The sequence below is a fragment of the Nelumbo lutea genome, chromosome 2 (assembly GCF_056320005.1).
Source record: "Nelumbo lutea isolate HS-2025 chromosome 2, American lotus-T2T, whole genome shotgun sequence".
Lineage (NCBI taxonomy): Eukaryota > Viridiplantae > Streptophyta > Magnoliopsida > Proteales > Nelumbonaceae > Nelumbo > Nelumbo lutea.
The window spans coordinates 72,495,075-72,521,544 of NC_142685.1; the positions used below are offsets into that span (position 1 = coordinate 72,495,075).

At 35.8% G+C, this 26,470-nt stretch overlaps 2 protein-coding genes across 4 annotated transcripts in view; one reads left to right on the top strand and one right to left on the bottom strand.

Moving 5' to 3' along the window:
• Positions 1-260: 260 nt before the first annotated feature.
• LOC148871495 (polygalacturonase inhibitor-like) lies at positions 261-1,477 on the top strand. The gene has a single exon (XM_088972918.1). It carries the CDS (start codon positions 276-278, stop codon positions 1,302-1,304), a length of 1,029 nt encoding a protein of 342 aa, XP_088829044.1. The 5' UTR covers positions 261-275; the 3' UTR covers positions 1,305-1,477.
• A 9,028-nt stretch (positions 1,478-10,505) lies between these two features.
• LOC148871496 (uncharacterized) overlaps positions 10,506-26,470 on the bottom strand; it is a 181,046-nt gene continuing 165,081 nt past the window's right edge. Inside the window, exons 54-63 of one of the 3 annotated variants that reach the window (XR_016106452.1) lie at positions 23,691-23,872; positions 22,489-22,662; positions 22,126-22,172; positions 21,833-22,010; positions 21,582-21,724; positions 21,348-21,474; positions 13,385-13,606; positions 12,648-13,004; positions 11,270-11,428; positions 10,506-11,189 (exon numbers count right to left, since the gene is read on the bottom strand). Coding sequence is in view for 2 of the 3 variants with exons in the window: in XM_088967218.1 (XP_088823344.1) it covers positions 10,896-11,189; positions 11,270-11,428; positions 12,648-13,004; positions 13,385-13,606; positions 21,348-21,474; positions 21,582-21,727; positions 21,833-22,010; positions 22,126-22,662; positions 23,691-23,872 (2,202 nt within the window). In the remaining variant the exon portion in view is untranslated. Of the gene's footprint in view, positions 11,190-11,269; positions 11,429-12,647; positions 13,005-13,384; positions 13,607-21,347; positions 21,475-21,581; positions 21,728-21,832; positions 22,011-22,125; positions 22,663-23,690; positions 23,873-26,470 lie in introns of all 3 variants that reach the window. The other 2 variants (XM_088967218.1, XM_088967219.1) reach the window with 2 other exon arrangements.

Genomic DNA, 26,470 nt, shown 5'->3' on the forward strand with positions numbered 1-26,470 from the left:
CCCAGTACAGGTTTTACACGATTAATGTTGACAAATTAAACAATCCCAAGACTCAGAAGTCGCCATGAATAAATGCTACAAATTAAAACACACGCTGACAAAGTGGAAATAAGGCAAAGCCAAAGAATGTCAGGCGGGCTTCCCCACTTTCCTGACTGGTCAAAATCCACTCAGCTGATTACCATGAATGAATTAAATCACTGATCTTATCCCAATCCCCATATATAAATCAACACACTTGTTGCACTTTCTTCAGACTTAATTATCAACAAGCAATGAAAATGGATTCCCATGGAAGTTTTTCTTCTTCTTTCATCCTACTCTTTCTCCTCGTTTCATCTTCTCTCCCATCTCCAGCTCTCTCTGATTCCACTCCTCGCTGCAACCCAGCTGACAATGGAGCCCTCTTGAGAATCAAAGAATCTTTGAACATCCCCGACTACTTCGCAGACTGGAATTCCAGCAAGGAATGTTGTGACTGGAGCCACCTCGGGTGCGGGGCCTATTCCGGTGAAGTCGCGGTTCTGGTCTTTGATTCGATCAATTCTCCTTTCAAAATCCCGGCAGCCATTGGCGACCTCTCCCACCTCTTGGCCCTTGCATTCTATGACATCCCCAACCTCACTGGCTCCATCCCTTCATCATTCACAAAGCTTCAGAATCTGGTATCCATCACCATACGTAACACCACTCTCTCCGGCCCCATCCCAGAATTCCTCAGCCAACTCAAAAATCTCCGGGAGCTGGAGTTGCCCTACAACCAGCTTTCCGGCTCGATCCCGCCTTCCCTCGTCAACCTCAATGAACTGAAGCTTCTTAGCCTGGGATGGAACAGACTCACCGGAAACATACCCGACTCGTTTGGGGGATTCAATGCAGACGTGCTGGGTGGTTTCTCCATGCTTCTGTCTCACAACCAGCTCTCCGGTGAGATACCCAGATCTCTGGGACAATTTAACGTGTCGAGAATCGATCTATCGTATAACAATCTCATCGGGGACGCGTCGATTTTGTTCAGGGAGAATGCAATAGCAACGTCGATTAATCTATCTAATAACCATCTGGACTTTGATCTGTCGAGCGTGAGGTTTCCAAGGAGCTTGAAATCTTTGGATTTGTCGCACAACATGATTCGAGGGAGGATTCCCAAGCAAATCACCAAGCTGAATTTGCAGAGCATGGATTTGAGTTACAACCGGTTATGTGGAAGGATTCCGGTCGGTGGAAAGGTGCAGAAGTTCGGTGCCAAATCCTTCGCTTATAATCTGTGTTTGTGTGGTGCACCACTTCCTAAATGCAAGTAATATCCAACCTCCATGGATGGAGATAGAACAGATTAATTAATAACTGCAACAAGGAACCTAAAATAAGGATATTGTTCTTTTCTTGTTTGTCTTCTGCTTCTTATATATGCTTCTCAGTTGATGCAATGTATCTCTATCATTTCAATAAATTTTATTCTGCTTATTTGATTCAATAATTTTATATTAACAACCGATCAATCACAATTAATCGCAAGCTTGCAACATGCTATAACTTGGCAAATTAAATCCAGTGATGGTGTTATTTTTTACTAGATAATATTATTTAATATTTAAATAATAATAATAAATATCGAATAATAATATTTATTATTATTATTAAATAATATTTAAATAATTTTTATTGTTTGTTAAATAAATAGTATTAATAAATGTTATTTTTATGAAAGTGAAAAATAATATTATTTATTATCTCAATAATAACAAATATTGAATAATAATATTTTTTATATGATGAAATGATTTATTATTATTATTATTAAATAGATGACATTAATGAGGGCATTAACATTATTTTATCAACATGAATGTCTTATCACCAATATTCCATGATAGACACGAAGCTGGCGACTTTTATCCAACCCTACATCTGGAATGTCGATTGTATTTTACATCACCAATATTCACAAAGTGGGGCTCGATGAGCGTGGCCAGCAATGTATTGTGGTCAGCATATTCATACTCATTATACTAACTCTGGTTCTTATTCTCTATTTAATACAACTTCTCAACTCCTATTTGGGTGCCATGGTTTTCAAAACTGGATTGGACCGGACGGTCCAAAAAAAATTGGGAATCAATTGGGAATCAATTTGGTCAGAAAACCATTGGTTCAGGCGGTCAAATCATTCGAAACATTCAACGATTTTGACCATTTTTTAATTTTTTATTTATTTTTATCAAAACAGACCACCCATTCAGTTCAAATATCAGACCATTTGACTTGGAAACCAGACCCCTGACTGATTTGTTGTCCGATTCAATTTTAAAAACCTTGACGGGTGCTGTATTACCAACTGCATCTATGGCCTAGCAGTTTCCAATCTCTCCAATAAGAAAAATACAGAGAGGAGACCTGAGAAAAAAAAGCTTATTAAGGGCAGTCTTGGCATTTAAAAAATTGACATTCTGTTGATTCTGACGTTGACATAACAGAAGGGGTGTAGATGACAGTATCAGAAATACCAGGGGAGGTGACTCCTATTAGCACAAAGTAATAGGGTATATATGTTTCAGCAAGAGTAGTTGAGGGGAGGTTTTAAGAATTCATTCTCTCATTTAAAATATCATCTGTCATTTTGCAAATAATATTTCTTCTTTCACATATCACTTGTCATATTTGTTGAAAATTAATACCAAAAAAGAAAGAGAACCAGAAGAATAATACTAAGAAATAAAGAATAGGATCCGCTTACTTTTGCTTTGTTACAATTTACATAGAAAAATTAATGGCAAAGTTACATTCATAATGAACAAGAATGCCAAATTAAAAAAAAAGCCCACGCGGGAAACATCTCCTGTACTTATTAGTTATTCTTCATGGGAGATGTTCCCAATGCACAGTGGAGGCATTTGGTAATTTCAATGACCAAAAGCCAAGGGAAACAAGGTATTTACACTTTTTCTCAAAACTATAGGGGAGGCCTTTGTTAGGGTTAAAGTACAAACGTGGTTTATAGAATTGTTATAAGAGGATATTTTTTTTTATAATTTTACTTAATGATAATGCAAAAATAATTATAAATCAATAAAATTTACTGAAAAAATTATTTATAAAAAATTAATAAAAATTAACATTAAGATACAAAAAATAATACAAATTTATCTAGAGAATAGGAAATTGACCACTCTCACTAAAGCACAACTTAAATTGTGATTAAATAAACTAGACATAACTCCAAAAAATAATACTTGAATTGAATTTAGATGGACACCATTTAATTGGAAATATCATTGAGCTACATCTTCAACTCTATTGATAAATAAAGCCCGCACATTGCATGGGTCCTCACTAGTCTATCTATATATATAACAAGACGGTCCATGCCCACATGCCTCTCTTTGCTCCATTACCCCCACCTTTCATTGGAAAAACTTTAGCTGTTGGGGGCCAACAGCCTTTGATGTTGAGAGAATTTATGGGAGTGCCACGTTATTCTGGGAATGGGTAAATCAGTAATTACATGTTAATTTATTTTTACTAAATACCAAAACATGGGTGTGAATAGGTGAACTACCCAGAACATGCCCAGCCCAGAAACTGTCTGCATTTTCAAAGATTAACTCATTAATCGTTAAACGAATAATTGCAGCTGGCTCCGGCCGACGAAGACAAGCTGGTTTTCTTCCCGACCACCAGGACTCTCAAGCGATATCCGATCAGCATCCAGCGCAGAAGGAAAATTGTAGCAAACGTGAAATGTAATAGAGAAGATAGAATAGAACTGAATTGAGTTCAAGTAATTCATAAGAATAGAACTGAATTGACTGCTTTAATAGAAATTTATTTATAATTGACTCGAGCTAAATTGAGTTCAAGTAACTCATAAGAATCAAATCGAATTGAGCTCTACTAGCATGCAAACATTGACTCGAATTGAGTTCAGAGTATAAAACCCAAAACTCGATCGAACATGAATTGAATTTCAATCTCCGAGTTTTTGAGTCCAACTTAACTCAATTTGACTCTGCTAGATGGTCCCCACACTGGCCACTGAACAAGTATAGAGTATCCCATGTGAAACAAATCCACCGATGGATCCTCCACTCATTCTCATGGGATGGGGCTCCTGGCAGATCCACCGGTGGCCGCACTGTGCATGGGTGAGAAATTGGCCTTGGCCGCTAGGAAGTGGGATGGAGGGGTTTATGCCCAGATACGGAAGTCGTCATTTTTGGAACTTTATAGAGTGCTCGGGCTAGAAAGGAAGACCAACAATCAAAACAAACAAAATCACAAAAATAATTTTCATAAAACTACATTTTTTGTAAAATAACATTTTGGAAATTAAAAGATATAATATTGTACTTTTGGAAAAAATTGAAAGTTTATTTAAAACGTATTAAATAATTACTGAAATATTTTGAAAATTTTAGGAAAATTTATTACATTTGATAGATTTTGAAAAACTATTGAAAAATTATGTAACTTTCTTTGTAAATTATTGAAAATTATTAAAGATAAACGAGTATGGGAAAGGGAAAACTATAATTTGAACCAATAATTACACAAATTATTACGATAAATTAGTATAATATTGGAAAAAGGAAATAGTTTGTTAGTTTATATTATAAAATATAAGATAAATTAGTGTAATTTTGTAATTAAACATTAAGAAAATAAATTATTTAATAATAATTTAAAAATAAATTTGAATAAATTACACAATTATAATAGATTTTTTAAAATTTTCATAAAATTACATTTTGAAAATTAAAGACAATCTAGTGTACTTTTAAAAATTTACCATGTGGCCAATACTCAGTATATCCTTTTGATTATTTGTCATCAAATTGAATATTGGGTTGATTGGGAGTGGGTGCCTTGCCTTAAACCCGCTCGACACTAGGGATGGGGCAAGGAAAATTCGACGATTCCCCATCTTTGATGGGGAGTGGTGCCTTGACTTGAACCCTCTTAACATTGGGGATGCCTTGCCCTAAATTCGCTCGGCATTTAGGACAAAGTGGAGAAATTCGAGGGTTTCCCATCCCTAACGGGGAGTGGGTGCCTTGCCTTGAACCCACTTGATACTGGGAGGGTGAGCATGGGGTAGAGTGTCTTGACTATAGGGCGGGTCAGGGATGAGGTGCCTCACCCCAAACCCATGCCATTCTTATATAATTGTTAACCAATTGTGAAATTAATAAAAATGTTAGCTTTTATAATTATTTTTATTTATTTAAAGTCAATCAAAATTTTATTTAAAAATAATAAAAATAATAAGAAATATTAAAATTACTACAAATGGTTAATAAAATTAAATTTATTAAAAAATATTTGTTCATGTTAAATTAATAATAATTATTTTCTATAAATCAACATTAAATGAAAAATGCAATTATTAAAATTTTAAATATTAACAATAAATTTAAATATTTTTAGTTAATTAACAAAAAATTTGATTATTAATTTATTAATTAATTAATAGTAAATAAAATTATTCAATCTTTTAGATTTTCCGGTGCATTACACGGATCCCCATTAACATATAATAAAACAAGACAGTCAATGTCAATAGGCCTCTTCTTTCACCATAGGTATTTATCTATTTTCTTATTTTTCTGTATTTTTCTTATTTTTTATTTTAAAATACAAAAAATAATCAAATCATGTCCTAATAAGACAATTATGAGAGTGTCAATGAATAGATGTAATATATATTCTTAGAGAGAGAGAGATTTTAAGGTATGCAAATATTCCAATCCTTAGAAGTTAATACGTTGGGGTTAGCATGGGCCTCCCTACACCCGAACTTACCTGAACGGAATGAAGTCCAACCCAACCACTTAACCTGGTAGGATCAGTTTGTGCGGGTTTAACACTTACATTTTCCTAGGTAAAGCTCAATACATTATACATGGTAATCAAAAAAAAAAAAAAAAAAAAAACATTATACATGGTAGGTAATATTGAGTAGTCTGATCCAACCTCTTAACTTGATAGGACCGGATGGTGCGGGTTTACCACTTAGACTGACCTAGCTAAAAGCTCAATACATTATACATGGTAGGTAAGATAGAGCTGTATTTATTATATATTTGTTTATAATAAAACTAATATATAGTTTATTTTCAGTAATTATTTGTTGTATTTGTGATAAATATATTTTTAACAATTATGTATAAATCTTTTTTTTTTGTTTTGTTATTAGAAAAAACATTTTCAATAATTATTAGAGATTAAAATATTACTATTTAACTTTTAAATTTAATTTATTATACTTATTGAGTTTATTATTTTTTGCTTGAGATTAAAGTATTATAGGATATTACACTATTTATTTACTAATTTAATATTTTTTTAGTATTTATTGTATTCATTATATATTTATTAGTTATTTATTGTATTTTCATTATAAATTTATTTTCAATAATTGTGTCTTTTTACTATAAATTCTCAATAATTATTGGAGATTAAACTATTACTATTTATTAGAGACTAGACTGTTAATTTAGTTAAAATTAAGAGTGTTCATTGGCCATTTCAGTTCGTTTGAAGGCTGTTTGCCAAACTAAACCAAATTGGGTGGGTTGGGGAGTTGGTTACCTGAAACTAGATGTTCATGGGCCGGGTAACCCAACGGGTTGGTCTGGTTCGACCCATTCTAGGTCGGGCTTGGACAACGTTTTAAGTCCATAGGCTTAGGCTCGGGCTTTAAACATTGGGCCTAACTATTTTACGGGTTGGGATTGAGCTTTCCCAAATAAGCCTATCCCAAGCCTAACCCGATCATATTATATAGTAAAAAATATAATATATATTAATAATTCAAAAAATATATATTATATAATAATAAAATTAGTAGTAAGAAAGTGTATATATATTAGAATATATAGAATATTATGAAATATATAATATATTATTAATAATGTATAATTAATATAATATAGAAGATTTGTCTAGGCTTGAGATCAAGGTGGGATTCAAACCCAAGCTTGTGGTTCGACAATTCAGCCCTTTTCCGAATCCCAATTTTAATTTGCATATTGCATTTTTAGAGTGGGGTGGGGGTGTGGGGGGGGGGGGGCGTCCATGCAGATGGGCTATTTGTTGCACTTTCCCTTTTTTTGTCAAGAAAATGATAGAAAATAAAATTTCTCCAACAAAGAATAATGAAAACAATTATTAGAATTTACACCACCATATGTTTCTTTTCGTCAATACAACAACATATGTTAAACAATAATATTCAGGAGAAAACAAAATAAGCTGTAACTTTAAAGCAATATGAATAAGCTGACAGATGGGATCAATTAAACTCCCTAGATAATTGTTAGTGTCGACTGTATATGGGTTATTTAGTCTTTCTATTTATGTTTAAAGCTGATGTGTAATGTTTCTGTTTAAGTGATGTGTCCCATACTTAAGTAGGGAGTCTTTTGCTTATTGAATAGAGACATATAATATAACCTGGTCGACTAAAGAGAGTGATCATGCTCTCTAGTTCGAACCCGATTTTCCTTTTCTTATCCTTTCTCTTCTTCTCTTCTCTTATTCTCTCTACTATCCCTTTTGATATCTCTCTAATGGTAATACTAACAGAATTCTAGTGCAGATCAGAACTTTATCATGGTATCAGAGCCACTAGGGTTTTTAATTTTTCTTCATCATCTGTTGGAGATAGGGAAAGGGGCTAAAAAAGAGTGATCGTCCTTTCTCTTGGAGGTTTTCATGCCTTCGGTCAGTAGGTTGGTGGGTGTTTGCAGTGGTTTGTAGGAAGCCCCCCTAATCGATAGTGAGAAGAGGGTTGTTTCAGGTGGTGCCATGGATAGTCGAGTGTAGGCTGGTTTTTTGGTGATTAAATAGATGGGTTATGTAGGTATTTCAGTGGGGATCGAGTGGTTGGTGAGTTGCTAGTGTTATGGTGTGTATTCAAGTAGTTGTGGTAGCTTTGTGGTGTGGAGTGAAGAAATCAATGACAAGTGTTGCTGAAATTGTGATTGTAAGTGGTTTTTACTAGTGTGCAGTGTGGTGAGAAGTGAATAGTTCTTAAGTTTTATTGTTTTACGGGATGAGAAAAACCCAACTCTCCTATCCAACCATAAAATATGCATTGACACAACTTCTATGTGAAAATATAATTAATAATTATTTATTATTTATTATTCATTTCCAAAAAATATAAAAATAAATAAACATTATATAACATATTCAAAAAATAGTTATTAAAGAAAAAATTTCAATTGCTTTCTTTGTGGATATGATAGATCATCCATAGAATTATAATATATTCAATCATTGTGATAAAATGATAAAATATAATTAAATAATTAATTAATTTTAATTCTAAAAAAATAAAAATAAAAAAATAATTATTAAAGAAGAAATTTCAATTGGTTTGTGGTTTGTGGATATGATAGATCATCCATAGAATTATAATATATTCAATTGTTGTGATCAAATGATAAAATATAATTAATTATTATTTATTTATTTTTAATTCTAAAAATATAAAAAATAAAAAAATATTAAAGAAGAAATTTCAATTTCTCTATGCACATGATAGATAAATCCATAGATCTAAAACATATTTAGTCTTTATAGGTAGAGAAAAATTACATTTTCAAATTTTTTGTTAATTTATATTTTCCCCAAATATATTCATGAAATTTCCATAAATGTACTGATAACACAAAAAAGTTGTGATTTTGAATGTAAGAAATGTATATTAACATAAGTTTAAACATTTAAGAAAAAAAAGAAATAACAAGATATTATAAAAGATTGAAAAAAATTTACCTATTTTGTCATATTTTTTCAAAATTTGAAAAATCTTTCAAAAATCAACATTCGCACTTGTTTCTTGCAAACTTTTGCAAATCTAGCACTCTAGGAATGAAGTTTGGAGTTTTAGAGTCATTTGGGGGGTGAAAGAAGGCTTATTTCGGGGAAAATAAGCTTGCTTCCCCCCTTTATTATTATTATTTTTTTAAGTTTTTGGCCGTATCTTTTTCGTTGATACGCTACCGATACGCCCCGATATGCCCCGATATGCCCTCGATACAGGTCTTATACGCATGAAAAAAGATAAAACATTCGATTTCCATGTGTATCCTGTATCAGTTTTTCAAAGATACGATATGATATGCCCGATACGGATGTATTGTATTGAAATTTTAAACCTCGATCATACAATGGTTACAAATACTTTTTTATTTTTGTTAATGATTATTCAAGGATGATGTGGCTTTACTTAATGAAAGAAATGAGTGAATTATTTTTCATTTTCCAAAAAATTTATACTGAAATTTGCAACCAATTTGGTGTACACATTAAGATTCTTCGTTATGATAATGGTCGAGAATACTATTTACACCGTTTAAGGAGTATTTGAAACAATGTGACATTATCCATTAGACTTCATGTATCTACACCCCACAACAAAATGGGGTGGCTGAGAGAAAGAACTGTCTAACCATAAACAACTAGTCTCGAGATTTGCTACTTTTTCTCCTTTAGGGATTTACTTGGACTTTAGGTTTAGAAAGTGTTTGAGGGTCAATGAGTGTGAGACACTTATCCAACTACTGGGTAAGTAAGAAACCCTAGAATTTGATGGGACCTACCAATAAACTTAAGAGTAGCTTTAGGTAGATCACAAGGTTCAGTCAAACACAAGGGCTTGCTGTGGATCACTTTCAAACCCTAGAGTAGATAGAAACACAGTTGAGACAGTTCGGTCCAGGGTTTGCTGTAAAACCCTAGTGAACCGAAGAGAGGAAGAACTAGAATGGTTCGGCCTTCCCCTCCAAATAGGTCCAACCTATCTTCTCTAGTAGAACTTCTCTTTAGAAAGTAAACAACTTACAAGGAAAAATTGTTCGCTGCCTTCTAGGGTTACCCAAACCCTAGTCTTCTCTGATCCCTCCTGACCACCAACACTTTGCAACCCTAGCAAGTCTCCAACAGCTGCTAGCACCTCTGGCGATCTCCAAGAATCAGTCTGCGAACTCCTCCTTTTCAATTTCTAGTCTTAGGAGATTCTCATGTGGTCGGTTGGTATTAGGCTCACATGAGAAACCCTAACTGAACTCTGATACCATGTAGGTGATCAAGACTGCTATCAGTCTTGACCACTAAGAAATTTCAGGTTTGATGAGAAGAGAAAGTGAAGAATTAGAAGAAAGAGTGGTGAAAGAGCAGTAGAACACAAATTTTGAGGAGAAGAACAGAATGCCAATATTCTGTCGCCACCACTTTAACTTAATATATATATATATATATATGTTATGCTAGTTACATGAAAGGACATATCTGCCCTTGATGTTTACATCATAACTGCTAACACATAACAAAAATATAAAACTGAAACTAGGAATAACAGAATAAAAAATTGACCACAGCTGTGACTAGATACATTCTACCCTACGAACAGAGTGGGATCACACATGTGGGGCCCACATCAATGTTCTCTACAACCATGAAAGCTGAAATGCTGTAATCGTAGTAGAAGAGAGAAGGAGACCAAGAGGTGCTGAGAGTGTCGAACTGCACTGTTCAGTCGACAATACTGTTATTTATATTATATTATAGTACAATGTTACAGGAAATGTCTGTAATGCCCCTGATTAGTGATGGGACACCCAGACTACTTAAAACAGAAAATAAACTTAGGCCCATAAACACCAGTACAAAACAACTTAAAACATAAATACAGACTAATAAGAACCCTTATCAGCGGAACCATCAATACCTAAAACCCTTCAACCTAACAATTGACACTAAAAATTTCAGTATCCAATACAATATGGCACAGTTGTAAAGGTATCTAGGTATCATAGATGGACATAACACAAGTTTCATCATATTATACCGAATTCTGTAATGAAAAGTGAGAAAGAAAAAGAAATTCAAACCATTGAGTGGTTTGGCCCATAAGTGTTCATTGCTTGCTCTATCGCAGAACATATTTCAAGAGCTTGTTGAGTTTCACGGTTGCATTTGATGACACGGGTCTGTTCCTTTGAGTCTGATGATTTTGTCTTTAGATAGAGAATAAGCTTTGAGGGTGGAGATCTCTGGTTGTCTTTCTTTCTGTGTGCCATTTCAATTCTCATGAGGTCGTTCCATAAGACATCCCACAATACCGAACATGGATCTCTTGCAGGGTTGAACTTCTTCTGGGCCACAATGTTAGAGGGTTGCTGAAACAAATGGATGAAAACTTCAGTTGAAGCTCTATCATTTTCTTTCTTTCCTCAACAAAGAAACAATTTGGACCTACTTGCAACAGTATGAATCTTCGACGGGTGACTACATTTATCTTTCCTTTTGGAAGTAAGAAGTGGCCTTCATATGCATCTGACAAAGCAAACTTGCCCCGAACTTTAAAGAGATCAACTTGACCAAAAAATAAACCAGACTGTGCCAGTTGTAGGATAACCTTCATTGCACAATAATAGAAATAAGGCTGAGAGCTCATGATTCACTCTTAATGTTAATATCTACTTAATTAACAACTATGAATTACATGGGTATGTGAGCTGGTGGCTATGCAGTTATATCTCTAGGAGACAGCTCCAGGGTAGAGATAAAACAATCATTTAAACTAAAGGAATATGTTCATATAATATCAAAAGTTTCATATTGAAAGAAAACACAACTTCTGAACAACATTTTTGGCGCTAGCTGTTGAATTCTTCTGCAAAGATTTGATCTGTTTGTGAGCAGCTTCTCTTGGTTTCAAGTGTACGGAAGAGATGAACTCTTAATTAAGGATCATTATAAAACTAAACATTGTCAAATTACAAAATTAAGTCAATGCTGTGTTGGTAGCTTGTTTGTTGGAGTTTGACCTGTGTGGCCAATGATGTGTACTGAATATTTAGTACATTATTTTCTGGGTGTTTTTATCTGATATCTTTAGGGGCTTTTACAGTTTTACTTTTCTTCCATTCAAAAAAGGTGTAACTACGGGGAAGTGGTTGTGGAGATTCCCACTTGAACCTTGATACATGTAGCATGCAGTAATCGGAACCAGATTTGGCATTCACAAATATGGATGGGACTCCAGATCCACTAGAAGGGTGTGTTTGGCAATCAGAACCAGATTTGCTTACTCACCTATGGTGTTTCTTGGAACTTTGAATTTTGGAGGGATTTAAGGGATTTTCATCAACTTTTGGACCATTTGATGACAACTGAAGTTGCTGAACTGAATGACTTATTTCTTTGTCTTTTCGTGGATAAAATAATTTAGTAAAATACTCAATGGTATAGCAACCTATCCAACTTTAGCTTCAGCCATTAAGGAGCCCCCAACCTCCTTAAAATCTTATTCACTGAAAGACAAAGCGATAAAATTTTCAGTTCATCAACTTCAGCTGTTATCAAATAGCCGTTTAGAGATGTTTCTTACTTCAAGAGGATCAAGACAATAGAGTTTGGACTTCCAGCCCATTGGGGTCTTTCTCTTGCTTCTCTCTTTTCATGGCCCTAGATATCTCTCCTTTTCTCCCTCTCTCTCTCCCAATCAAAGATGTATGGAATTGAACTGCCAGTCCATTGTGGGATAACTCAGAAGTAACTTTGTTGTAGATTCCGTCTTTTGCAAGTTTAAATTGAAAGCAACCGGTTAGTTGTAGAAAGCTGAATGCTAATACCTGTCCCTGGGCTTTGTACTCATCATATGGGCGGAGCAAATTATCAGCACTAATTACTCGAGGTAGTCTCCTGCGTAGTAGTTGTTCGTCTGAAGTTATAGCCGAAGATATTTTCATTCTCATTGCATTTGCACCTTCAGTAGTTTTTGACAAAAGATCCAGGATTCCGCTCACTGGTTGTGCAGCTGCACCTATTAATCCTTTACCAACACCCTGAACAAAACCCTCAACACCAGATGATTTTGCTCCTTCAAGAGGCTTCGTTAAGATGCCAGTGACTCCTCTGAACAATCCTTTGGCTAGGGCCCCTCCCCCCTCTCTGATAACATCACCAATGTCCTCCACACCTTTACTTTCCTGGAAAAATAATGACAATTTAGTAATATCATTAGTTTCATTCATATTCAGGGAAATTAAGTACTATCCACCTAGAAGTTGATTGCAATAAAATGTTTAGCCAAATCATTACAGTGACTTGAAATAGAAGTTTCAACCCAATCAAATGATCATAAACTAGTTTATAGTTACAATCCATTGAAATGGTTACAAATTACAATCATCTAGCAATCTGGTGGCAAGAACTACTACTTTTCTGGTACCGGCACAAGCATATGATTTGCTTGTATATTGTCATTTTGACGTGATCTTTCCAGTCCAATTGGTGCTCAATAGTTGTGCCAGGTAAATCACAGTTAAGTTTTTATTGAAAAGATCAGCAGATAGAAAATGGTTAGAACCTGTATCTGCCTGCTTTGGATGAAGTCCTCATCCATTGATAGAGCTGCAACACCTTTGCTCATATGTCCAAGTGCACTGCTTGCATTACCAAGTATATCAACACCTGATATCAGTTGAAGAGGCTGACCAAGAAGATCCTTCTGAATGTTCGAAATAGCAGTGCTAATAAGGGAACTCTGCTTCGTGCATACAGCTTCACTAAACCTCTGGTTAATCCTGATCTGATGAAAACAGATCAAAACAAATTAAGACAAAATATCTATTTTATCTTCCAATGTTTGATGTTATCTTAGAAGACAAATTAAAGCATGATCTGCAATTTTGATGTTGATGGACATTTTTTCATGTAGAGATGGGGAAATTTTGGGGATATTACGCTAATTTTGCCAAAGGATCAATAAAAGTGGTATAATTACATGTTTAAGGCTAAAATAGCCATGGTGAATAACTGTATAAATCATAAGAAACGATCAAGAGACTTGCTTAGGTATCTTTCTCTGCCACACTGTCTTTCAGCCATCTTTTCCTTACTATGTATGTCATTTACTTGCCATTTTTGCAAGGTTATTTTCTGTGGGATTTGGATTGAATTGGGTACCAAGGGTATTTTTGTCATTTTTGCAATTTTCTGTTGGGGTCCAATGATAGGGTTTAAATTGTCTACTTATAGTTTATTTATGTTTAAAATTTCAGAGTCATTGCATAAATAGGATTAGAGTTATTGAGTCTTATTTGAATTGAAATAGGATATGACAGCTTAGTTTGAATCCTACTAGGATTATTGAGTCTAGCAATTTTACTCCTAAGACTATTATGAGTCTAACAGTTTGACTCCTAGGATTATTATCAGTTTAGAGTCTATAAATATGTATGGACGTTTTACACAAAGTCAATGAAATATATTGAGTTTTCTTCAGCTTATGCTAGCTATGGTGAGTGATTCCCATGCCCTAGAGTGATTCTAGGCACCCTGTGAGTGCTTCCAGGTATTTTCTCTCTTCTTTCTCTCCCTATTTTCTCTTTTATTCCTTCAAGAAGCCATTACAGCCATCAACAGCCACAAAAACTTTGACCAAGAAGATCATTCAACATTCTCTAAAGACTAGAACTTAGCTGGTCTTACATCAGTTTTGTATCAGAGCCAAGGTTATAGGCTGACTGATACACAAAGAGATTCATTGATTTCTAGCCTTTGCAAGAGAGTTGAAACCCTTGAAGCACAAGTAAAAGAACTTCAAAAAGATAAAGAAGAAGAAATACAGCAAGAACCACCTCTAATCAATGAAAGGGATGGAGGACGAAACAATGGAGCTGTCCATGAAGATAATAATGGTGAAGATGAAGGATATGCTAATTTTAGAGAACGACAAAGAGCTGCAAACTGCACAAGGGTACCATGGAGGAATCTTTTTTACTGGTATGACATGACTAATGATTGGAAGATCAGATTTGCATGTATTAAGCTTGGCGGTCATGCTAAAGTATGGTGGAGAAGCATGGAGCGATGATTGGAGAATATAGGTGATGGTCCTATTTCTACATGGTCAAAAATGAAGAAACATTTGAGAGACAAGTACCTCCCAATGGACTTCCAAGGTCAGTTATACAAGGAATTGACTAACCTCAAGCAAGGTACGCTATCTGTTGTTGAATACATGCATAAATTTGATGAATTATCTATTAGATGTGATACTACTGAAAGTGAGAGGCAAAAGTTTATCAGGTTTGTATCAGATCGGGACACCAGGTTTATGAGTTATTTTTGGAAGATACTTTGGAAACTACTCAATACTCAGCTAAAATTCTCTACATTGTTTCACCCCAAATAGATGGTCAAACTGAGGTAGTAAATAGAAGCTTGGGAGATCTTTTATGGTGTCTAGTTGGTAATCATACTTCTAGATGGGATCTAGTGCTTCCAATAGCTGAGTTTGCTTATAACAGCTCAGTAAATAGATCCACAGGAAGAATTCCATTTGAAGTGGTGATTGATATTCAGCCTAAGCGGTCAATTGACTTAGTTGCCTTACCACCAGATACACGTACCAGCATTGAAATAGAAGCATTTGCTAGGCACATAAGAGAGATACATGATGGAGTTAAGAGAAAAATTGCATTGAGCAATGATTTATACAAGGCTAGAGCTGATATTCATTGACGGTTAGCAAATTATCAAGAGGGAGACAGTTATGGTATGTGTACGACCAGAACGTCTTCCTAAAGGTGTGTACAAGAAGCTCCACACAAAGAGTGTCGGTCCTTACAAAATCATCAAGAAGATAAGTTCTAATGCCTATGTTCTAGAGTTACCAGATGACATGAGAATTAGTCCTATCTTCAATATTGAGGATTTGATTCCTTACCTTGGAGATGTTGATTCTTTTAAGACTCCTATACCTAAATTGCCAACTATTGTATCTCCAAATGACATTCCAGAGGATGTTTTAAATGGTTTTGACTGCTGCTACAGTAACCCGAACCAGCAAGAGGAAGAAGAAGAGAAGAAGAAGGAAAAGAAGGGACTGTCGAATCTGATGGGTAAATCCTATCAGTCGACCCCTTAATAGTAATTAGTCTCTAATAATTTCTACAAAGACTAAACTGCCCTTACTTAAGTGTGGGGCAGAGTGTCTCTAATAAAACTGCCACATAAGCATACAACTTAACAAAGATAAGATGACTAAACTACCCTTATTCGGCTCACTTTAACACTCCCCCTCAAGCTGGAGAATATGTCATATAATCCCAGCCTGTTACATAGATAGTTTACTTTCCCTGAGCTTAGAGCTTTTGTAAACAAAATCTGCCCACTGATCATTTGAGCCCACATGTTCTATGCTTATATCTCCAGCAAGAACCTTCTCCCTCACAAAGTGGCAATCAACCTCTATGTGCTTCGTCCTCTCATGAAAAATAGGGTTGGATGAGATATGGAGTGCAACTTGATTGTCACAGTACAATTTCATAGGTTTATCCATGTGGAACCCAATTTCTTGTACGAGATTCCTCAACCACACTTATTCACAGGTAATGTGTGCCATCGCCACAACCATCTACTTTTTACTCTTCCACGCCAGAAGATTTCCTCCAAGAAATGTGCAATAGCCTGTAGTAGATCTTCTGTCATTCACTGAGCCTGCCCAGTCTGCATATGTGTACCCAACTACTTCAAGTTTTCCTCTTGGTTTATACAATAGTCCACGGCTTGGAGCTCCCTTCAGATATCTTACAATTCTAAGGACTGCATCCCAGTGAGGTATACGAGGGTTTTGCAAGAATTGGCTCACCACACTAACTGCAAAGTTGATGTCGGGTCTCGTGATAGTCAGATAGTTCAGCTTCCCAACTAGTCATCTATACCTTATAGGATCTTCAAATACTTCCCTTGTATCGCTGCTCAACTTAACATTTGGTTCCATAGGGTTCTCAGCCGATTTTGCACCTAACAGTCCTGTTTCTTCCAATAAATCAAGAACATATTTTCTTTGGCACAGATTTACACCTTGTTTTGACCTGACAACTTCTATGCCCAAGAAATACTTCAATGTCCCAAGGTCTTTTGTTTGAAAATGATTTTGCATAAATGCCTTTAGTTTGTCAATCCCCAATTTGTCACTGCCAGTAATAACAATATCATCCACATAGACCACTAATAAAATCTTTCCAGCCTCTGAGTCATAGATGAACACTGAGTGATCAACCTGGCATTGCTTCATTCCAAAACTCTTCACCACTTCACTAAACTTCCTGAACCAAGCACACGGGGACTGTTTCAACCCATAAATTGCCTTCTTCAGTCTGCACACCTTACCATCCTCCCCTTGAGCAACAAACCCAGGTGGTTGCTCCATATATACGTCCTCCACAAGGTCACCATGAAGGAAAGCATTTTTGATGTCAAGCTGAAACAGAGGCCAATCATACATAACTGCCAGGGAGATTAGCACACAAACAGAGCCAATCTTAGTCACCGGAGAGAATGTCTCCATGTAGTCCACTCCATACAACTGTGAGTAACCTTTAGCAACGAGTCTAGCCTTTAGACGCTCCACACTACCATCTGGCAAGTATTTAACAGTATACACCCATTTATAGCCCACAACATGCTTACCCGATTTTCTTTCGTTCAGCCACCCCATTTTCTTGAGGAGTGGATGCACATGAGGTTTGATGAATAATGCCATGCTGTTCTAAATACTATTGAAATGAAGTAAGAAAGTATTCACGACCATTATCTGAACGAAGGACTTTGATTGGAATACCAAATTGTGTACGTATTTCAGCATGGAATTTTTGAAAAATGAAAAATAATTCACTTCTTTCTTTCATTAAGTAAATCCATGTCATCTTTGAACAATCATCAATAAAAGAGACAAAATACTTGTACCCATTATAAGACTATTTTGATTGGGCCCCAAACATCGGAATGAACCAAAGAAAAACAACTCAACATATGACTTTCAACTCTAGGACTGAAGGAAACACGACGATATTTCCCAAACTGACATGGCTCACATTGTAAAACTGACAAATGACTCAAAGACGGAACTAATATCTTGAGTGCCTTGAGAGAAGGATGTCCCAGTCGACAATGCCACTGTAGAGGAGTAAGTGAAGTCTGAAGAGCAATTGAGGACCCACCACCATCAAGATAATACAATCCACCGGCTTCAAGCCCCCTACCAATCTTCTTCCCCGTCTTGAGATCCTGAAAAACACAAGAGGAAGGAAGGAAGGTAACAGAATAGTTAAGAGTCTTGGTTAATTTACTAACAAACATAAGATTGAATGGAAACTTAGGTACATATAGAACAAATGATAAAGGAAGAGAAGCCATGTCAACATTACCAACACCATAGATGGGAGATGAGGAGCCATTGGCAAGTGTAACAGTTGGTGATGTGGAAATTTCAAAAAGAGAAGAGAACACACCTAGAGTCCCCGTCATGTGATTAGAGGCTCCAGAGTCAATAATCCAGGCAGAGGTTTTAGATGACATGCAAGCAATGCCTGAGTGGGCAAGAGTAGCAGTGGTATGCTGTGAAATGGTTTGAAGGAACTGTTCATACTCATCATGCGGTACACTCACCATCTCCCTCCCAGAAGTAGATGTAGATGTGGAAGGAGTTAGGTCTGCCTGTTTACTGTCACTGATATCAACCTCACCAGCTACAGCATGATTAGCCCATTTAGAGGAAGGGCCATGTAGATCATAACAGAAATTCACCGTGTGTCCTTCCCTGCCACAATGAGTACACTTCCTTGCGGAGTTACTCTTTCCTTTGCCACAGCCTCCCCCTGAGTCACCGACCACCACCCCGACCAAACATGGAACTGCCACGGCCTCCTCGGGAGGCATGTCCTCCCCCTCTTGTACCATGTCCACTTCCTCTAGCTGTCACAAGTGCTGATCTATTAGACTGTGTGGGATTCTCTGTCTGTCCCAACGAAAACCTACGAAGCCTTGCAAATACTTCCTCAAGAGTAGGAAGGGTAGAGCTCCCTAATATTTGGGCTCTAACTGGTTCATACTCCGATTTCAACCCCACTAAGAATCTTGTAACATCTAGTTGTTCTCTCTGTTGTTGCTGAACTTTAACATCTGGAGTGAGAGGATGATAGACATTGAGTTCATTCCTTATATTCTTCATGCAGGCATAGTACTCTTCTAGGGTTTTGTTTCCTTGTTGCAAATCAAAGTATTCCTGATAAAGTTGATATACCCTTGTAGTATTATCTTGTCCAGAATACAGCTTCTTAGCATGTTCCCATATATCCTTAGCCGTACCTAGGAACATGAAGTTGGCACTAATTTTGGCTTCTATACTATTCCATAGCCAGGTCATGATTTGAGCATCTTCTTGTTCCCAATCATCAAACCCTGGAGAATCAACCGGTGGTTTATCTTCTTTTACAGGCTTCACTTTCCTCTTTGCCTTGAGGAAAACTTCCACTGATTTGGCCCATGGAACATAGTTCTCCCCATTCAGTTTAATTGAGGTCATCTGTACACCTAGGTAGTCAGAGGGAACCACCACACTAGGTTTTTGATCATTATATCCATCTCCCATCGCTGCCATGGTACTCTTTCACCGTTGCCTCTAACCTGAATTCTCAGTTACAAACTGAGTGCTGTTAATAGGAGTTTGATGTTCCAGCACCTATAGCAGCCCCTAAACACAATTATAGGTACACAAGCCTTGTTCTTGTTCACACTACTACTGATTTCACAACACCACGAACCACATAAACATCAATTCAACACTTACTAATCACATGCAAGCCCTCTTACAACCACTCAATAAAAATTGTGCATCACAAGCACCACCACATAGTCATATCTGTTACACCCAGTACAGACCTGTTTAACACCTTTAAGAGGGCACTACACGACCACAAGGAACTCGGCTAGGTCACTGCATTACACTTTACACCACTCGGTCACTTACAGCAGCCCTTGCACCACTCTGCAACTTACAGCAGCCCCTACACCATTCGGTTATTGTACACACAGTCTGTTCTTGGGATTTTCTCCAAGAACTAGGGCAACAATAAACCTATTTCTCTAGGTTCTGATCAGTACTAGCGGGTTCTTGAAGATTTTCTATCCAGAAATACCAGCAGCACAAGGAGAAGAAATAACCAACCTTCTTTTGAGAGTCTCAACCAACCATTCACTGCTGAGGTCGTTTTTCTTAATGAAGAAGGTTATGTGCAGCAGAGAGAGACGAGCTGAGATGTTTCAGACCTAGGACGAACCGGTTTTCTCCATTGACAGCCCAGAAACGAAGAAAGAGAGGTCACTAACACTGCTGAGATGTTTCACGAACTGAAGTAGGTCAGGAACATGGCTCTGATACCATGTTTTGACTGCTGCTACAGTAACCCGAACCAGCAAGAGGAAGAAGAAGAGAAGAAGAAGGAAAAGAAGGGATTGTCAAATCTGATGGGTAAGCCCTATCAGTCGACCCCTTAATAGTAATTAGTCTCTAATAATTTCTACAAAGACTAAACTTCCCTTACTTAAGTGTGGGGCAGAGTGTCTCTAATAAAACTGCCACATAAGCATACAACTTAACAAAGATAAGATGACTAAACTACCCTTATTCGGCTCACTTTAACAGGACATAATATCTATTGCTACAGGAGGGTATCAGAAATTCCTTGTCAAGTGGAAAGGCAAGCCTATGTCTGAGAGTTCTTGGATCAATGCTGAAGACTTTCATCATCTCAACCCAGATCTTTATGAAAGGTACCATGCTTTTAAGTCGGCAGGGTCGAGTTCTTTCAATCCAAGGAGAGATGATAAGAACCGATCAGCACCCTTGAAGACTTATTCTAGAAATAAGAAGGCCTTACAATTGGTCCTGATATGGCATAGTGATGGTACTTGGGATTTGGACTGAATTGAAATACCAAGGGTATTTTTGTTATTTTTGCAATTTCCTGTGGGGTCCAATGATAGGGTTTAAATTGTCTAGTTATAGTTATGTTTATGTTTAAAATTTCAGAGTCATTGCATAAGTAGGATTAGAGTAATTGAGTATTCTTTGAATTGAAATAGGATATGACAGCTTAGTTTGAATCCTACTAGGATTATTGAGTCTAACAGTTTTACTCCTAAGACTATTATGAGTCTAACAGTTTATTCCTAACTATGGTGAGTGATTCCCATGCCCTAGAGTGATTCTAGGCACCCTGTGAGTGATTCCAGGTATTTTCTCTCTTCTTTCTCTCCCTATTTTCTCTTTTATTCCTTCAAGAAGCCATTGCAACCATCAACAGCCATAAAACTTTGATCAAGAAGACCATTCAACATTCTCTAAGGACTAGAATTGAGCTGGTCCTACATCACAAAGGGTGCCTAAGGTATCCTTCAAAGCATTTTTGAAGATTAAATGTCTAAATGAAGTTAGATGCTTCGACAAATACAAAATAATATAAGAAAAATTCAGGACATACAGGCATATTCTCAGTGTTACCCAATGCAGTCATCAAAGATGACCAAAACCTTAGGACACCCTTTGGCCGCTGAGTTGGTGACATAGCCATTGAGACCTTGAATTGGATTTCTGAGATGTTTAATATCCTGCTTGTCAAGAAGATATTTTGATTCTAAGAATTCTAAGGAAAGAAAATCCTGAAAAAGAAACAAAATGTCAACTGGAAAATCACTTGGATTTCTTTGTAGTATACCCTATTTGTATAATTGGATCAACTGGCACAGCAGTTGTTTGACTGCCAAATAATCTACTTGGGTTAACTCGCTGGATCATTTCGTGGAGGCGCCATATGATGGGTTCATGGATGTTTATCAAAAATGCTGATTTTTCAGGAACCTGCTAGATAAAAGAAATTGAAAATCAAAACCAATATCAGTCAAACAAATAGAAAACCAAGTATCTGAAAAGAAAAAATTAAACTGAGAAAAGGAGAACAGTCCATACATGGAGACCAATATATGGATAGACACGTAAATCTAGTAAACCATTTGATTGCATTGTGATAGACAATTTTAATATGTAATCAATTTGTTCCCCAACTCTTTGTGTCCTGAAGAGAACAGGCATTTGTGTCAATGGCAATTGGTTGTCCACTTGGATTGTTTGCATCCGTAACTTGATCCTGTCATATGATAGATGTAGAACAAGGATCATGGGTATTAGACACCATCATAGTTTCAGAAAATTTGATCAATTCTTTGCAAAGGCTGACAAGTATTTGTTGAAAGAAATCATACCTACTGATTCCAGAGCCCAAGCCACTCGAATGTGACAACAGAAGATTCTGTATAGAAAGATAAAGTATCTCCTCAGGTGTGTGATCAATAATAGATAAGCCTATCTCTGCAAGCTCAACAAGAAAATGAAATTCACAATCTGAATTAGAAATTGGTTGTTGATGTAGTGAATCATTTGTGGTTAGTTGAGGCAAATGTAATGAACTTCTAGGTACAGTTGCAGAGGTGTCATCTTCTGGCACCCAGTCGCTAATCTTAATCACATTGATTTTCTCTTCTTTCAGGACAGTAACACGTAAAGCCCTAACAGGGTCCCCCACAACATGAATGGGCTGGTAGTCAAAAATCTGATCAATATTATACTTCTCTGTTTTTAAGGGGTCAGTTCCATCCACCATGAATTCCAACAGTCGTTTTCTACCAATATCTTCCCAAAGAAATGAAGCTGCAGCATTAGGAAGAAGTGTCCACCAAAGATCACTTGTACTATCCACTTGTCGATAACGTACAGGTAAAAACATAGAACGGTTCTCGATCCTGTTAAGAATAATTAAAATTCACTTACAAATGGAGGAAAAAAAACTGGAACAAGCATGGCCAATTAGTGAAAGAAAAAGCAGAAGTGACATTATCATGTTAAACTTTTTTTATCACTTACAACTAATTAAATGTCTGTTGAGTTTATGCATAATAATCTAAACAAAATCAAATCATGAAAATATTAATGGATTAAATTGATCGCAACTCACGTATTGCATTGCGTTACCGCATTGAGCTTCTTAATGGAACAATCATCTGGCGTGTCCATCACACACATAAATCGGCACTTAACCTCATCACAATCTATCCTATTGCATTTCCACTAGAGACTTAGGAAGGGGTGTAGTAACTCATGCCCTCACAAGCACACATCAGGAAAGAGCAAGAACCCAAGTATCGAGGTAATGACATGGGCACATGGTGACACCCGAATTGACTTTTAGATGGTGCATATTAGATAGTTTTGTAACAAACTCAGTAAAGGAACTTTCTGTTAGGGAAAAAACTTTTAGGAAAGCTATAAATAGGGGTCCCTTGAGAGGATCTGAATGATCATTTTCTTCACACACAGAGACCACGTGAACCCCTAAGGTTATTACTTCTTGCATCCAGAGACTCCTTCCGTTTCCCTCTTAGATCTCAAAACTTAGACCTGAGGCCTCCCTCTCTGCAACCCTTTTATGCTCTCAACAACCATCTTCACCCAGACATCTGCCATCTTTCAGGCAGACCTCTGCAGTGCCAAACCCTACTTGCCTACAACTCCAAATATGACAAGGATGCAAGGGATATATGATATGCATAAAGCATTTATGTCTTCTGTGTAACTATGTAGGACAGACTAACTATTAGCTTTGCTGACATTGCCATGAGCTGAATTGAACTGATTGTTCAACCTAGTTGGATCAACCTTGTTGATGTTAGGTCCAGATTTTTAAAATGTTAATTCATTTCAATATGGAGATTCTAGTCACTTTTCCTTCCACAAACTGAGAAAGTTGAATAATTAATACATTAACATTAACCTGTAAGGGCTTGAAAATGATGGTCGGAAAATAACTTCATAGTGTGAACTTGTTGCTCCACTTCGTATTTCTACACTTAGATACATCTGGTCACATCCTACATTGTTCTTCAAGGAGACACACATGACACCTTCACTTCCAATGCTAAATGGTGTACTCCATCCGTATCCATCCACCCGCAACTGAAATCAAAGCCAAACAGCAGCCACAGTCAAGGTTTAAAGTATCAGAAACACAAAGTATATCGGAAAGACAATTTTAAGAAGCGTGTTGGGATACGTTTTGGATTTGCATAGATACGGATGAAAAACCAAGATACACATGGATACGTTATGAAACTCAAATAAATCCTAAAAAACATAGTAATAACAATAATAACAAGGTATATATGACCATAAATAAGTTATTTAAACATAAAAACCTTACTTTAATGGTTTACATGAAGCGTGAGAGATTGGAACATAATCGGTAATTGTTGAAAATTGAGGGAAAAACTAAAATGTATGCATATATACCTTACACATTGACTTTTAGAAAATCAAAATAATTTGTCATAATATGTGTTAATGTATAAATTTTAATAATCAATTTTAGCATTTATTGACAAACATCTAGGGGTGATCATCTAGGTTCGCCCCAACTCGGAAATTCCAGGTTTGGAGTTGTGATTCGTGTTCAAGCTTGGCCCAATCCATATATTTAAATATATTATTTTCTATATAAATATTATAATATGACACTTAGAATATATATTATATATAACATTTTATATTATATAAAATTATAAATACATAATGCATAAAAAAAATTTATATGCATAATTTACGTTATTTAATATAAATATTGTATATAATATTTTATACATAAAAGACTTAGGCCTGACTTGACCAATAATCACCCCAATAAACATCCACTAAAAGGAAAAGGTTTGTATAAGTGTGAAAATGGATAAAATCCATTTGAACAACAAAATGGATTTGAGCGTAGTGGTGGATTCATGATCATTGTAAATGTATGACCAAGATTTAAATCTTCTTATAGACTACTTTAGCTTTAACACCCAAAATTATGTGCATTAGGCGTTAGAATGGCATGCCAATTTTGAAATTCAAATTCAAACTTGCCTTAAAGATTAAAGAGAGAGAGAGGTGGGAGTAAATAATGTAATTCATAGTTGTCAAGGCGACGCGTAGGTGATGAGGTGCCCTTGACAAGGCGACGCCTAGTTGCCAAGCAGTTTTGTGTAATGTGTTATAAAATGCTTATATTATTTTTTTATTTTTTGACATTATACTTATAAAATAGATATTATCAAACTAGAATATTCATTTTATGTGTTATACTAATTTTTTTTGTTATTTTGTTATTTGTTAAGGTTTAATCAACACAAAGTATCAATACATTGTGTATCGACAGATATGTATCGGTACTTATAATGATACTCTCCCTTTTTATTTTATTTTTTTGTTTTCAATTTCGTTTTAAATAAATTACATATATATATGTATTATTTAAAAAAAGGGATCCCGAAAACACCTATAAATAGGTGTACCAGGACCCCAAAGATACAATATAATACGCCCGATACAGGGCATATCATATCAAAATTTTGATCCTTGATTAAACCCTCAAAGATTTCAAATCTTGGACCAATAAGCAAGGGAAGAACTTAAAATTTTTCTAATCAACACATTTTCTTCTTCCACATCTTCTTCTTCTTCTTCTTCTTCTTCTTCTTCTTCTTATTCCGCCTTTTCTTTTCTTCTTTTCCTATAACAAAAGTTGGGGTTCAGCCCTTGTTTTTTTCTGAATTTTCTTTCCTTTCTTCTTTTTTCTTCTCATAAAACATTGGTTTTCTAGGCCTAAACATGAAATTTATACTTCTCTTATGAAAATTATGTATAATTCTTAAGGAAAGATAGTTATGGAACCTACTACCTTACAATATATGTTTTTACATAAAATAATCCATTGCTACTAGGCGACGAAGTGCCCCCTTGTCGCCTAGTCTCGCCTTACCTTGAAAGCTATGATGTAATTATACTAATTAATGTGAGAGAGGGAGAGAAATTAACTAGAACGATTAGCAATAAAATAAAAATTAATGAGAGAGTAATTAAAGTAATTAAAGAGAGGGAGAGTAATTAATTTGTAATGTATTAGCTGATGCATTAGATTATCGACTCGTATCAGGTACGTATCAATCGATATAGGCCCGAAACAGGCCGAAACGCTCCCATATTGGCCCAATACAGGTGAAAAGAAATGGAATGACTGGCTTTTATACGCTCCGTGTATCGGGTCTTTAATAGAATAATACATATTGGCCGAATACGGGCTGATACATTGCGAAAGTTTGAACCTTGGCCACAGTTCAAATGGTGATTTGTTAACATTTATGCTTTGTTTGATTCCTCAAAAAATAAGTGAAACATTTTTGGAGGAAATTCTTTGGTTCCTCTAGAAATAAGTTATGGAGATGAAGTTTAAGATTTTAAATCACAAGACACCTCAATTTTGTGTACACTAAAATGATGTTATTTGTTTTTGTTGTGGGGAATACTTTCCAAGGAAATTGTTTGGTTCCTATAAAGCTACTCAACTTTTTTATCCAAAAATAAAAAGCGAAGCTACTCAACTTTTGTTTTAGTAAGGAAATCCATTTTTCCTAATTTATTTATTTATTCTTTCTCAATTTTTTTTTTCATATCGTTTCTTTGCAACCATGCAACTTAGGGAACATAAGAACCCAGCCTGACTGAATGCAAGGGTAACTTGCA

Bases quoted from the DNA above. Each gene is read 5' to 3' on its own strand.
- LOC148871495 (XM_088972918.1), top strand. From the start codon at position 276: ATGAAAATGGATTCCCATGGAAGTTTTTCTTCTTCTTTCATCCTACTC.